The 15959-nt window shown below is 38.8% G+C and overlaps 1 protein-coding gene and 1 pseudogene across 3 annotated transcripts in view; one reads left to right on the forward strand and one right to left on the reverse strand.

The window, feature by feature from the left end:
- The window catches only part of REC114 (REC114 meiotic recombination protein), a 183228-nt gene that overhangs the window by 93021 nt on the left and 74248 nt on the right, over positions 1-15959 (forward strand). For all 3 annotated transcript variants that reach the window (XM_042252146.2, XM_042252143.2, XM_015096854.4), the window contains exon 2: positions 11110-11199. In XM_042252146.2, coding sequence (XP_042108080.1) covers positions 11110-11199 — 90 coding nt within the window. The remainder of the gene's footprint in view (positions 1-11109; positions 11200-15959) is intronic.
- Positions 2525-2939, reverse strand: LOC114115571 (small ubiquitin-related modifier 1-like; annotated as a pseudogene).

A 15959-nucleotide genomic window follows, 5' to 3' on the forward strand; every position in this document is an offset into this window, starting at 1 on the left:
TAAGATAGTTAAGACAGTTTTTCCTCTTTCTTTCTAGTCTGAGTGCTTTTTATTTTTCTTGCCTAATTTCAGTGGTTAGAACTTCCAATACAGTGTTGAATAGAAGTGGTGATATGCTGGTCCCTTAGAGAGAAAGCTTTTAGTCTTTCACTGTTAAGCATGATGCTAACTATAGTTTTTTCATAAATGCCCTTCATCAACTTGAGGGAGTTCCTTCTATTCCCAGTTTGCTGATATATTTTTTTTAAAACTCGGGAATGGATACTGAATATTGTCAAATGTCTTTTATATATGCTTTCATTTATTAAGCAGTGATCCTGTGATTTTTCTTTTTTAGTTTATTAACATGGTGAATTACATTCAGCTCAAAATAGTTCCTAATTTCTCTGTTAATTTCTTATTTACCCATGGGTTATTTAGAAGTTCAGTTCAGTCACTCAGCCGTGTCCCACTCTTTGCGACCCCATGGATGGCAGCATGCCAGGCTTCCGTGTCCATCACTAACTCCTAGAGCTTACTCAGACTCATGTCCATCGAGCCAGTGATGCCATCCAACCACCTCATCCTCTGTTGTCCCCTTCTCCTTCTGCCTTCAATCTTTTCCAGTATCAGGGTCTTTTCCAATGAGTCAGTTCTTCACATCAGGTGGCCAAAGTATTGGAGTTTCAGCTTTAGCATCAGTGCTTCCAGTGAATATCCAGGACTGATTTCCTTTAGGATGGACTGGTTGGATCTCCTTGTAGTCCAAGAGATTCTCAAGAATCTTCACCAACACCACAGTTCAAAAGCATAATTGTTCGGTGCTCGGCTTTCTTTATAGTCCAACTTTATAGTATTTAGAAGTACATTGTCTAGTTCCAAAATATTTGGGAACCTTTTCAGAGATCTTTCTGTTTCTGATTTCTAACTTAATTTGTGCTCGGAGAACATGCTTTAAAATTTACTAAGACTTGTTTTATGGCCCAGAGTTTGGTCTATGTTGTAAATGCTCTGTGTACACTTGAGAAGAAGATATATTTTGCTGATATTGGGTGGTGCCCTGCTGGGCTTAGTTACTGTCGTGCCTGGCTCTTTGTAATCCCATGGACTGTAGCCCGACAGGCTCCTCTGCCCATGGAGATTCTCTAGGTAAGAATATTGGAGTGGGTTGCCATGCCCTCTTCCAGGGGATCTTCCCAATCCAGGAATCAAACCCAGGTCTCCCCACATTGCAGGCGGATTCTTTACCATTTGAGCCACCGAAGAAGTATAAGAATACTGGATTGGGTAGCCTATCCCTTCTCCATGGGATCTTCCCAACCCAGAAGCTGAACCAGGTCTCCTGCATTGCAGGCGGATTCTTTACCAGCCGAGCTACCAGGGAAGCCCATTGCTATAGAGTGGAGTGTTGTGTAAATGTCAGGTCATGTTGGTTGGTAGTGTTGTTTAAGTCTACTATATGCTTGCTAATTTTCTGTGTACTTGTCAGTTATTGAGAGTGGGTGTTGAAATCTGACTATAATTGTGGATTTGTTTACTTTTCCTTACAGTTCTATCAATTATTGCTTCATGTATTTTTATGTTTTTTTTTTTTTTTACAAATATTTTGTTTATTTTAATGAAGCTGGTACAGATGATGTCCATTTAAAACCTATGTATCCCAGGCCAAAAAGTATAAATAGAGTGTTCTGTTATATATACTTCTGCATGAATAACTTTAACTGCTAATGAAAATTAGAACTTTTCTGAGATCTTTTGACAAGATTTTTCTTTCATCTTAAAATGCTTTCTTTCAGTGAAGCCATCTTTGGAGTTAGTCATTATTCTCACCACCTCTGTCATCTTGATGCCAAACTGGTATTCCGCTTCTTTTGGTCCAGACCCTCAGATGTTACCCTGGAGAAGGAAATGGCAACCCACATTCTTGCCTGGAAAATTCCATGGACGGAGGAGCCTGGTAGGCTATAGTCCATGGGGTCACAAAGAGTCGGACACGACTAAGCAACTTCACTTTCTTTCTTTCTCAGATGTTAAAAGTAGGTTCAAGTTAAAGAAAGATCATTTTTCTGCAGTTCAGTTCTCTGAAAGACTTCCGTCTCCCACTGAAAGTCATAGACCGGGAGTGAAGCAGTCATATGCCACAGGACTGATTGAAAAGTCATTATATAACACTTGAAATAGTTGATCTTATGTATCACAAGCCTGCAAATCCACAGTTCTGGGAAAGGTGGCCTCTCTATGCACACATATAGTTTTTAAAAAGGAGAGTGCAGTCTGAAGGGGAGCTGAGACTTGACCGGGCTTCCCAGGTGGTACAGTGGTAAAGAATCTACCTGCCAGTGCAGGAGATGCTTGTTCTATCCTTGTGTCGGGAATATGCCCTGAAGTAGGAAATGGCAAGCCATTCCAGTATTCTTGCCTGGAATGCTCCACGGACAGGGGAGCCTGGGGGGCTACAGTCCATGGAGTTGCAAAGAGTAGTTAGACGTGACTGAGCATGCATGCATGAGGATTGATCACCAAATCAGCACAATGAAGACAAGCAATAACAAATAATAGACACAAGAATTCAAATCACTAGATATCTTACAGAGAGGGGGTGCCAGTTTTCAATTGTGGTTTAAACACCGCATTATAGAAGCACTATTTTAAAAAATAAAAAAGGATTAAGGGAAAAGAAAAAAATAAAAAGAATATCTAAACCATTGAATGACCCCTTGTTTGTTCCTGATAAACTTCAATCACATCTTTTCCTTTCAATCCCAGGTCTTTTGGAGTATGACTATCACTAGTGCTCTGGCCTTCAAACAAAACCTGGTTGAATTCATGTGAATTCCCTGTCTTTGACAGTTGCTTCTTTGAGTTTCTTGAGATATGTCATCATTTTTCACTTGGAAGTGTTCTCCTGTCTTCTTATCCCCCAAGTCCTCAATTGAAGATTTTGCCTTCTGGTCAGACATGATGATGGTGGCGTCCCTTGCTGTCTCTGCACAGCAGTGGCCTGGGTAGGCAGAACCTTGCCTGCTTCATGTATTTTTAAGTTCTTATTGGTGATGTAAATGTTTAGGGTAATTATGTCTCTTGATTAATTGACTCCTTATCATTATAAGATGCTCTTTTTTATACCTTTTGATGGTCTTGCCTGAAATTAATATAGCTATTCCAGTTTTCTTTTTACTAGTATTCAGTTCAGTTCAGTCGCTCAGTCGTGTCCGACTCTTTTGACCCCATGAATGGCAGCACACCAGGTCTCCCTGTCCATTACCATCTCCCAGAGCCTACCAAAACTCATGTCCATTGTGTTGGTGTTGCCATCCAACCATCTCATCCTCTGTCGTCCCTTTCTTCTCCTGCCCTCAGTCTTTCCCAGCATCAGGGTCTTTTCAAATGAGTTAGCTCTTCGTATCAGGTGGCAAAAGTATTAGAGTTTCAGCTTCAACATCAGTCCTTCCAATGAACACCCAGAACTGATCTCCTTTAGGATGGACTCGTTGGAGCTCCTTGCAGTCCAAGGGACTCTCAAGAGCCTTCCCCAACACCACAGTGTTAGCAGTGTGTATTTTTCTCACCCTTTTGTTTTTTATATGTTTATATTCATATGTAGTTGTGCCTTGTCTTCTCATCTTGTTTTCAGATTGTCTTTTATTGACATGTCTAAACCATTTACATTTAATGTGGTCATTGAGAGGGTTAGGTGTAAGTAGTCTTGGTATTTTCATTGTCTTTGTCCCACTTGTTCTTCCTTTTATATTCCTTTTATTTTGGATTCATTAAATATTGTTTTTAACCCCTTATATCCATCTACTTTTAAAGAAGATATGTAGACAGATAAATAAGTAAATTAAAAAAAAAACAGAATTGGTAAGAATTGGTGTGATTGGGCATAGTCGTGGAGAAGAATTGGACCCGTTCTGTTGACCAGTGCCAGCTGCAGGCACTGCAGTTTTCGGTGTATCTCATCAGTTTGCTGAGCATACCTCTCAGATATTATGGTTTCGCCAGGATTCAGAATTCAGTCTGTAGTAGATCAGACTGGCAGCAGACCACCAAACAGTGACCCCAGTCTTTTTTGGTTCAAGTTTGGCTTCGGGAAATACTTTGGAACTTCTTAGTCCAGCCATTGAGCTGGTCATCACCAGTTGTCATATAAAATCTACTTTTCATCGCACATTACAATCCAGTTGAGAAATGGTTCATTGTTATTGTGTAGAATAAGAGAAGATGACACTTCAAAACGATGATTATTTTGATTTTTCAGTGAGCTCATGCGGCACCCACTTACCAAGCATTTTCACCTTTCCAATTTGCTTCAAATGCCTAATGACTGGAGAATGGTTGACGTTGAGTTCTTCAGCAACTTCTTGTGCAGTTGTAAGAGGATCAGCTTCTATGATTCTCTCAATTGGTCACTGTCAACTTCTGATGGCCGGCTACTGCCCTCCTGATCGTCAAGGCTCTCATCTTTGCAAAACTTCTTGAACCACCACTGCACTGTACATTCTGTAGCAGTTCCTGGGCCAAATGCTTTGTTGATGTTTTAAGTTGTCCCTACTGTTTTATGACCAATTTTGAGCACAAATAAGAAAATTGCTTGAATTTACTTTTTGTCTATCATTTCCTTAGTTTTAAAATAAAAAATGAACAGTAAGTAATAAGTCTTTAGCAAAAAAACAGTGATAAATGTGCATTAAAATGATGTATAATATAATCACATTTAAGAATTATTGCAGTATCAAATGGTAAAGTTCAACTGTGCAAAACTGCAATTACTTTTGCACCAACCTAATACCTGATTTGGATAATGGGGCAGGGAGTTGTTGGCAGTTTTCGGTAGGATGGTCAGGACAGGTGTTACTTGAAAATATGATGTTTAAGCAAAGGCCTGAAAAAGATCAAAGAATGAGTCACGTGGATCTAGGAGACAATTTCAGATAGAACAGCAATTGTAAAATCCCTGAGCTTTATAATCATGAATGTGCCTAGCAGGTTCAAGGAGCAGCAAAGAGGCCAGTGCAGCCAGAGCAGCATGGCCAAAGGGACAGTGAGAGCAGAGAGGTATTGGAGGGCTAGATTGAGGAGCATCCTGCGTGAGTCTCTGAAAGAGGTGGAAAGCTACTATTGGGTTTTGAGCTAGAAATGACATGACCTGACTTAGGTTTTAAAAGGATCACTCTGGAAGATGGTACTTTAGGACATTAGTCCACCATCTTCTTGGATCCCTGGCTTGCTGAATAACGTCTCTATTCCTTGCCAAAAAAAAGGACCACTCTGGCTGAATAAAATGTGTTGGAAAGGGAGAGCAAGAATAGAAACTGGAAAGCCAGTTAGGAGGTTATTATAATAATCCAGCTAGAGATGATGCTAACTCAGACCAGACTTGTGAGAAGTGGTTAGATTCTGCATATTTTGAAGGACTTGTTCTTGGATGTGGGTATGCAAAAAGTACAGGATTCAAGAATGATTCCACAGTTTGACCTAACAAAATGGAAGTATAGAATTATATTCTGAGGTAGGAGGTGGGAAAACTGGGGGAGTCAGAAACCTACAGCAGTCTGGTCCATGGTAGATGTCTTGTGCGTGCAGCCTTGCAACCTCCCCTTTTGGCTATAAAGAGTGGGCCTTGGACCTGGAACAGTTACTTAGCAAGAGAGAGAGTCCTCAGAGCCTGTGCTTCTAGGTTCTGCTTAAGCATCATACGGCACCTGGCCAGCTGCACTGCTGTATCTGTCCCCTGGGGAGAGGAGGAGGAGTCATTTTGCTACAGCCATGAGGGGTGAGTACTGGCCAGCTGCCCTCCATGGCTGCCTACAGGGATTTGCTGGCCATGGGGAAACCAGCCTCCAGGACTGCGCTTGATCAGGTGCTGTTTCCTCCACTGCTTGACTGTTGTTTTCTGTGGTGACTCCAGTGCCACGATACAGTGAGCAGAAGTGTTTGGCCTTCTACTTCCGGTGACAGGCAACAGATGCCACTTGCTTGACAGTTTGTGAATATTGAATGAATGGGAAGATTTGGATGTCAAGTTAAGGGCTGTTAATTTTGAGATGATGGACTGTTAAGTAGAGATGTTGAGTGTCCAAATTAGGTGTAAAAGTTTGGGAACATTCCTGGTGATCCAATGGTTAAGACTGTGATTCCTACTGCTTGAGGAGCTAAGATCCTACACGCCGCATGGCACAGCCAAATAAAAAAGAGGTAAAAGTTAGAAGGTCAGGGGAGAAAAAAAAATGTTAAAATTATTTGGAAAGAATTGTCATCTGCATAAACGAACATTTCTGTCCAACAAGAAACATATATAAAAATGTTCTAAACAGCATTATTTGCAGTAGATTTACACTGGAAAACAATATTAATCAACAGAATAATGAAAAAATAAATTGTGGTATAGTCATAGAATGGTATTTTACAGTAATGATAATGAACTCAGGTACATGCAACATGGATGAAGCTAGACATTAAAAGAATTCTCTATGATTCCATTCGTATAAATAAAACTAAACCATGGTGTTAGAAGTCAGGATAAATATTATCTTAGGGGGAGGAGGGAGCAGGTGGTGATTGGGAGATAGCCCTAGAGTAATTTCTGGACGTATGTATGTGTTCGTTGCTCAGTCATGTCCGACTCTTTGCGACCCCGTGGAGTGTAGCCTGCAAGGCTCCTCCTTCCGTGGGATTTTCCAGGCAAGAATATTGGAGTGAGTGGCCATTTCCTGCTTCAGGGGATCTTCCCCACCCAGGGATCGAACCCACATCTCCTGCATTACAGGCAGACTTTACCGTCTGAGCCACCATCTCGATAGTGATTGTGTGTTTGTTTTATCATCCATCATTGAACTGTTCACTTAAGTGCTGAGCACTTTTGGGGACGTATGTTATAGTTCTTTAAAAAAAATGTTTAAAAATGTTTAAAAAATGTTAGAATATTGCCTCCCAAAGAATTTGTTTCAGGCTCCAGTTTCAATAGCTATGCTTGATTGCTAGCTACCCTTGCCATTTTAAGTGTTCATGAAAATTACAAGGTAGTCTGTTTAAACTATGATGGAAGAGCATTATACAAATAACTGAATTCCTAATATTGGGAAAGAGGCTGAATAACAACCACTGAGGGAAATAGTGCAGGGCTTAGCATACCTTCTTTGACATCCAGAATGTTACTTGATTTTTAAATTTGGATTTAAAGTGAATTAGAAAAAAGTCTAATTTTCCCCATCAGTCTCTCCATCAGGAAGTTTCCATAAGCCTCTTATCCTTATCCATCAGAGGGCAGACAGGATGAAAATCACAATCATAGAAAACTAACCAAACTGATCACATGGATCACGGCCTTGTCTAATTTAGTGAAACTATGAGCCATACTGGGTAGGGCCACCCAAGATGGACGGGTCATGGTAGAGTGTTCTGTCAAAACATGGTCCCCTGGGAATGGCAAACCACTTCAGTATTCTTGCCTTGAGAACCCCATGAACAGCATGAAAAGGCAAAAATATAGGACACTGAAAGATGAACTCCCCAGGTTGGTAGGTGCCCAATATACTACTGGAGATCGGTGGAGAAATAACTCCAGAAAGAATGAAGAGATGGAGCCAAAGCAAAAACAACACCCAGTTGTGGGTGTGAATAAAGTCCGATGCTGTAAAGAGCAGTATTGCATAGGAACCTGGAATGTTAGGTCCATGACTATTATATCTACTACTGTGGGCAAAAATCCCTTAGAAGAAATGGAGTAGCCATCATAGTGAACAAAAGAGCCCGAAATGCAGTACTTGGATGCAGTCTCAAAACGACAGAATGATCTCTGTTCGTCTCCAAGGCAAACCATTCAGTATCACGGTAATCCAAGTCTATGCCCAAACAGTAATGCTGAAGAAGCTGAAGTTGAATGGTTCTATGAAGACCTACAAGACCTTCTAGAACTAACACCCAAAAAGATGTCCTTTTCATTATAGGGGACTGGAATGCAAAAGTAGGAAGTCAAGAGATACCTGAAGTAACAGGCAGATTTGCCCCTGGAATATAAAATGAAACAGGGCAAAGGCTAACAGAGTTTTGCCAAGATAATGCACTGGTCAAACACCCTCTTCCAGCAATATAAGAGAAGACTCTATACATGGACACCACCAGATGATCAATACAGAAATCAGATTGATTATATTCTTTGCAGCCAAAGTTGGAGAAGCTCTATACAATCAGCAAAAATAAGACCAGGATCTGACTGTGGCTCAGATCATGAACTCCTTATTGCAAAATTCAGACTTAAGTTGAAGAAAGTAGGGAAAACCACCAGACCATTCAGGCATGACATAAATCAAATCCCTTACGATTATACAGTGGAAGTGACAAATAGATTCAAGGGATTAGATCTGATAGACAGAGTGCCTGAAGAACTGTGGACAGAGGTTCGTGACATTGTACACGAGGCAGTGATGAAGACCATCCCCAAGAAAAAGAAATGCAAAAAGGCAAAATGGTTGTCTGAGGAGGCCTTGCAAATAGCTATGAAAAGAAGAGAAGCAAAAGGCAAAGGAGAAAAGGAAAGATATACCCATTTGAGTGCAGAGTTGCAAGGAATAGCAAGGAGAGATAAGAAAGCCTTCCTCAGTGATCAAAAAAATAGAGGAAAAATAGAATGGAAAAGATTAGAGAGCTCTTCATGAAAATTCGAGATACCAAGGGAACATTTCATGCAAAGATGGGCACAATAAAGGACGGAAATCGTATGGACCTAACAGAAGCAGAAGATATTAAGAAGAGGTGGCAAGAATACACAGAAGAATTACACAAAAAAGATCTTCATGACCCAGATAACCACGATGGTGTGGTCACTCACCTAGAGCCAGACATCCTGGAATACAAAGTCAAGTGGGCCTTAGGAAACATCACTATGAACAAAGCTGGTGGAGGTGATGGAATTCCAGTTGAGCTATTTCAAATCCTAGAAGATGATACTGTGAAAATGCTACACTCAGCATGCAAGCAAATTTGGAAAACTCAGCAATGGCCACAGGACTGGAAAAGGTCAGTTTTCATTCTAATTCCAGAGAAAGGCAATGCCAAAGAATGTTCAAACTACTGCACAATTGCCCTCATCTCACACATTAGCAAGTAATGCTCAAAATTCTCCAAGCTAGGCTTCAGTAGTACATGAACTGTGAACTTCCAGATGTTCAAGCTGGATTTAGAAAAGGTAAAGGAACCAGAGATTAAATTGCCAATATCCACTGGGTCATCAAAAAAGCAAGAGAGTTCCAGAAAAACATCTACTTCTGCTTTCTTGACTATGCCAAAGCCTTTGACAGTGTGGATCACAACAAACTGTGGAAAATTCTTAAAGAGATGGGGATACCAGACCACCTGACCTGCCTCCTGAGAAATCTGTATACAGGTTAAGAAGCAACAGTTAGAAGTGGATGTGGAGTGACAGAGTGGTTCCAAATCAGGAAAGGAGTACATCAAGGCTGTATGTATATTGTCACCCTGCTTATTTAACTGATATGCAGAGTACATCATGCAAAATGCCAGGCTGGATGAAATACAGCTAGAATCAAGATTGCCGGGAGAAATAGCAATAACCTCAGATATGCAGATGACACCACCTTTATGGCAGAAAGAGAAGAACTAAAGAGCCTCTTGATGAAAGTGAAAGAAGAGAGTGAAAAAGTTGGCTTAAAACTCAACATACAGAAAGTGAAGATCATGGATCCAGTCCCATCACTTCATGGCAAATGATGGGAAAACAATGGAAACAGTGACAGACTCTATTTTCAGGGGCCTCCAAAATCACTGCAGATGGTGACTGCAGCCATGAAATTAAAAGACGCTTGCTCCTTGGAAGGAAAGCTATGACCAACCTAGACAGCATATTAAAAAGCAGAGATACTACTTTGCCAACAAAGGTCTGTCTAGTCAAAGCTATGGTTTTTCCAGTAGTCATGTATGGATGTGAGAGTTGGACTATAAAGAAAGCTGATGGTGAAGAATTGATGCTTTTGAACTGTGGTGTTGGAAAAGACTCTTAAGAGTCCCTTGGACTGCAAGGAGATCCAACCAGCCTATCCTAAAGGAAATCAGTCCTGAATATTCATTGGAAGGACTGATGCTGAAGCTGAAACTCCAACACTGTGGTCAACACTGATGCGAAGAACTGACTCACTAGAAAAGACCCTGATGCTGGGAAAGATTGAAGGCGGGAGGAGAAGGAAACAACAGAGGATGAAATGGTTGGATGGCATCACCGACTCAATGGACATGAGTTTGAGTAAGCTCCAGGAGTTGGTGATGGACAGGGAAGCCTGGCGTACTGCAGTCCATGGGGTCGCAAAGAATTAGGCATGACTGAGCAACTGAACTGAACTGAGAGAAAAGTCAGTAGGAAATCTTGAGTATCTATGAGTTATTTTGCTTTAATTGTCTCAACTCTCTACCACAACTGTTGAATATATCCAGCAATATACAATATAATGGGAGTAAATGCACGGTCTTATGTTTAGGTTCAGATGAAGAAAGTAAAAGTGTGATTTACCAACATAGATGATGAAGTTTCAGGAGATTTTGTTGATGTGATCACTCTTCAGTGGGATTACCCCCACACAAGATTAATGTGAAATAGTAGGTTTCATTATGCAAGTAATGGGAGAAAATGAAATCACACCAAGAGTATTATGGTCAGTTTGGGGTACCCTGTTTTTAGAAGTGACATTACAAATTAAATCCCATCTCAAGAAAAACACCAGATTTTGAGAGGTTATGAAAATGGAGTACATGGCTGAAGAAACAGACTCTAGTCTGACAACAACTTGTAAGGTATTAGTCCCATGTTACAGAAAGGAAATTCAGCCTCAAAGATAATGATTTATTAAAATGTAATTCGAAAGTGGTTGACTCAGGCTCCATATCTCTCAATTCCTGATTTAGTATTGTTGTTTTAAAATATTGGTTTTAGTTATATTTTTTTAAAAGCTTGGTTTTTAACCCCTGTATGAGGAGAAACTTGAAACTTTAGGGGAATGATTACAGATTAAATGAGGGAAAGGGAACATTTAGATTGGAAGATCAATGTGAGAAGATAGTTTGGTTTTAACTATCAAAACTAACAGAAACGTCTTAAATACATTTTTCTCTTTCTTTTTCAAGGTTTTTGACTCCAGTGAAGAATCTGGGCATCTTGTTCTCACCATAGTTATATCGGGGCATTTCTTCATTTCCCAAGGACAGACACTGTTGGTAGGTTTTATGCATATAATATGCATATATGGATATATTTCTTTGTAAGCTTTACATTAATTTTGTATCCTTAAGGTTCTTCAGTCTCATTGAAATTTATCAGATTCAACAAATTAAGCATTATTGAATGTTCTATAACAGAAATAAAAAGACATAGTATTTCCTGCCATTAAAGGGATTTTAGGGTTTTCTTGGGAGTCAAAGTGGATCAAAGGGTTAAGATTAATCAATATTATAAAGGATTCTTCATTGGAGAGATTGGGTTGAAGACAGGTTAGATTTATAGAGAAGTGGATGGAGAGTTTTCCAGATAAAGAACATGTGCAGAGGAATTGTTGTTTAGTAACTGACTTGCTCTCAGTTGGTTGTTGTCGGCTTCTGATGGCCTGCTGCTATGCTTCTCATCTTCAAGGCTCTTATCTCCTTTGCAAAACTTCTTGAACCACCAGTGCATCAGGCTAAGTGCGTTGTTGATGTTTCAAGTTGTCTCTATTGCTTTACAACCCATTTTGAACGCAAATGAAAACTTTGCTCAAATTTGCTTTTTGTCTTACATCATTTCTATAGTCTAAAATAAGTAGAAAAAAACCACAAACAATAAGTCACTGAAAAGTGAAAGTTGCTCAGTCGTGTCCGACTCTGCGACACCGTGGACTGTAGCCCGCTGGACTCCTCTGTCCAGGGAATTCTCCAGGCAAGAATACTTCCCTGGTAGCTCAGACAGTAAGGAATCTGCCTACAGTGCAGGAGACCCAGGTTCAATCCCTGGATCAGGAAGATCCCCTGAAGAAGGGAAAGGCCACCCACTCCAGCATTCTTGGCTGGAGAACTCCCTGGACAGAGGAGCCTGGCAGGCCACAGTCTGTGGAGTTGCAAAGAGTCAGACATGACCAAGTGACTAACACTTTCACTTCCACTTCAGTAAGTTATTAGCAAAAAACTTAAAGCAAGAAATGCACATTAAAATGATGTATAACATAACCACATTTACTTAAGAATGTATTCCAATATCAAACGGCAAAGTTCAGCAGTGCAAAACTGCAGTTACTTTTGTACCAACCTAATAATTCCCTGTGCTATACAATAAATCTTTCCTCTTTATCTATTTTATATATTGTTGTTTTATCTGCTAATCCCGAACTCCTAATTTATCCTCTCATCTTTCCCATTTGGTAACCATGATTTGTTTTCTATGTCTGTGAGTCTGTTTGTAAGTAAGTTTGTTTATATCGTATTTTAGATTCAACATGTAAGTGATTTATGATATTTGATTTGCTTCACTTAGTGTAATAATCTCTAGATTCATCCATGTTGCTGCAGATGGCACAGTTTCACTTTTCTTATGGCCGAGTAATATTCTGTTATGTCTTGGCTGCTATGAACATAGGGGTGCAAGTACTCATTAGTAGAATTGCTAGATCATATGGTTCTATATTTTAGTTTTCTGAGGAAACTCCATACTGTTTTCCATAGTAGTTGCACCAACTTACATTCCCACCAACAGTGCAGGAAGATTCCCTTTACTCCACACTCTCTCTGGCGTTTGTTATTTGTTGACTTTGTAATGATGGCCATTCTGACCAGCGTGAAGTGATACTTCATTGTAGTTTGGCTTTGGCATTTCTCTCATAAGTAGTGATGCTGAGCATCTTTTTCACATGTCTGGCTATCTGTTTGTCTTCTTTGGAGAAATGTTTGTTTCTAAATTGGGTCGTTTGGTTTTTTGTTGTTGAGTTATATTATCTGTTGGTATATTTTGGAGATTAAACTCCTTTTGGTCACATCATTTGAAAATGTTTTCTCCCATTCCATAGGTTGTATTGTCATTTTTTAATGCATTGACTCGGTCCCATTTGTTTGTTTTTGTTTTTATTGCCTTAGGAGACTGACCTAAGAAAACATTGCTACGATTTATGTCAGAGAATATTTTGGCTGTGCTCTCTTCTAGGAGTTTTATGGTGTCATATCTGATATTTAAGTCTTTTAATGGCCTTTGTTTTAAAGTCTGTTTTGTCTGATATGAATATCGCTACCCCTGCTTTCCTGTCACTTCTGTTTGCATGAAATATATCTTTTTCTATTTCCTCACTTTCAATCTATGGGTTTCCTTCATCCTAAAATGGGTCTCTGGTAGGCAGCATATTGTAGGTGCTTATTTTATATCCAGCCTGCCATTCTGTATCTTTTATTGGAGCACTTAGTTCATTGAAATTTAAAGTAATTATTGATGGATATGTATTTACTAACATTTTAAATCTTGTTTTCCAAAAGCTCTAGTTTTATAAAAATGCCTAACATTTAAAATGTTTTTTATTCTGAATACACATAAACACAGACATATCATAGAAAACTTACGGAATAAAATATATAAAGGAAAAATAAAAATCTCCTTGTTTGAAGGTTCATTTTTTAAAAATTGAAGTACAGTTGATTTACAGTATCATGTTAGTCTCAGGTATATGACAAAGTGACTCAGTTATATATATATTTTTCAGATTATCTTCCCATTATAGGTTATTACAAGATATTGAATGTAGTTCCCTGTGCTGTACAGTAAATCCTTGTTGCTTCTCTGTTTTAAATATGGTAATGTGTATATGTTAATCTCGTGCTCCTAATTTATCCTTCTCTCCCCCTTCACCTTCGGTGACCATAAGTTTGTTTTCTGTGTCTGTTAGTCTGTGTCTGTTCTGTGAATAAATTCATTTAATTGTCTTTCTCTATCTGACTTACTTCACTTGGTATGATAACTTCTACGTCTATTCATGTTGCTACAAATGGCAAAAATTCATTCTTTTTATGGGCCAAGTAATACCCATTGGGTGTACCGGATCTTTATCCATTCATGTGTTGACGGATGTTTAGGTTGCTTCCACGTCTTGGCTGTTGTAAATAGTGTTGCTATGACCATTGATGTACATACATCTTTTCAAATTAAAGTTTTCATTTTCTCTGGATATATGCCCAGGAGTGTGATTGCTGGATCATATGGTAACTATTTTTAGTTTTTTGAGGAATCTCTATACTGTTTTCCGTAGTGGCTGTCCCACTTTACATTCTCACCAACAGTGCAGGAGTGTTCCCTTTTCTCCACATCCTCTACAGATTTATTATTTGTAGATTGAAAGTTTATGTTTGAATTGGTATTTAGAAACAAAATGAGTAGAGAAACAAGATAGTTATTAATTTCCAGTCAAAGAAATTGTACAAGAAAAGAAATGTAAGAGGAGGCTATTACATCATTTAGCTGTGATTGGTATCTATATTGACATAATAAATTTGTATAGATATTTACTGACTACGTAGACATAATATATTCATTTAACAAATGTTTATTGAGCAGTTACTGTATGCTTGGCATTGTTCTAGGTGCTAGGGATACAGCAGTGAACAACAAAAACAAAAATCCCTGTCATGATGAAGTGTCATCGTTCTAGTGGGGACAAGCAGTAATAAATAGGTCAAATATATTTAAAAGATAAGAATTTTTAATGAATCCCTTACACGTTCTGTTATAATATGGCAGCATCCCACAGTTGTATACTGTGACAACTCATCTCGTCACTCTAGTGGAAGATAGCTTTATCTTTGAATGTGAGATGACCTGCAAAGGCATCTTTGTGTTCCTTGTTATTTTTAAAATTCTAGCACTGCTTGGACTTTATAAGCCGTGATTAGGGCTTATATCAGTTGCCAGGAGACAAGATTTCTTGTTTAACTTCGAAAGTAGGATATTCCAGATGGTGAACTGATGGATGTCTAGCACAAACTAATTCTCCTTCGGTATCATGGATCTTTGCTGAATGATGACATTAATGCAGTTTGACTTCCTCAAACATAGGGTCCCATCCTACTCTTGTCTCTGCTCCATTCTTTTGCACCAATAGTTGTAGTTGTTACAAACTTTATATCATACTTGGAATGATTTTTGCACAGCAGTAACAAGACCAAGTTTATAAAATTATAAGACATCACTGTTGAGATGTCTACCGTTTGGTACATGTTGCACATATGTGTATAACTTAATATTTTAAAAAGTCTTTAAACACTTTCGAAGGATACCTTTATTAAGTTATAATTTACATAGAGTAAAATTCACTAATTTTAAGTGTTCAGTTTGATGTGTTTTGATGAACATATGTATTTGTATAACCACCACACAGTCATGATATAGGACATTTCAATTAATACAGAAAGTTTCCTTGTGCTTCTTTGTAGTTCGTTCTCTCCGCCCACCATTGGCATCTAGCAAAACCACTGATCTGCTTTCTGTCACCATAGATTTGCCTTTTCTAGAATTTCAGATAAATAAAATCATACAATATGTAGTCCTTTTGTGTCCAGTTTCCTCCACTTAGTGTAATACTTTTGAGGGTCATCCATATCGTTCATTCTTTTCATTACTGAATAGTATTCTCTTATGTAGATAAGCCTAATTTGTTTATCCATTCAATTTTTGATAGACATTGGGTTGTTTCCATTTTTTTACTATTATGAATGATGCTGGTATAAACATTTGCGTACTGCCTTTTGTTTCATTTTTCTTTAGTAAATTCCCAAGAGAGGAACTGTTGCTGGATCTTATGGTACATCTGTGTTTATAAGAAACTGCAAAGCTGTTTTTCAGGGCTGCATTCCTACAAGCAGTGTATGAGGGTTCTGGTTGTTCCATGTCCTCACTGACTCTTGGTATTGTCAAGTTTAACCATTTAACTGTTCTTGTACCTATGTAGTAGTATCTGATGATGCTTTTAATTTTA

This window comes from Ovis aries, chromosome 7 (assembly GCF_016772045.2).
Source record: "Ovis aries strain OAR_USU_Benz2616 breed Rambouillet chromosome 7, ARS-UI_Ramb_v3.0, whole genome shotgun sequence".
Lineage (NCBI taxonomy): Eukaryota > Metazoa > Chordata > Mammalia > Artiodactyla > Bovidae > Ovis > Ovis aries.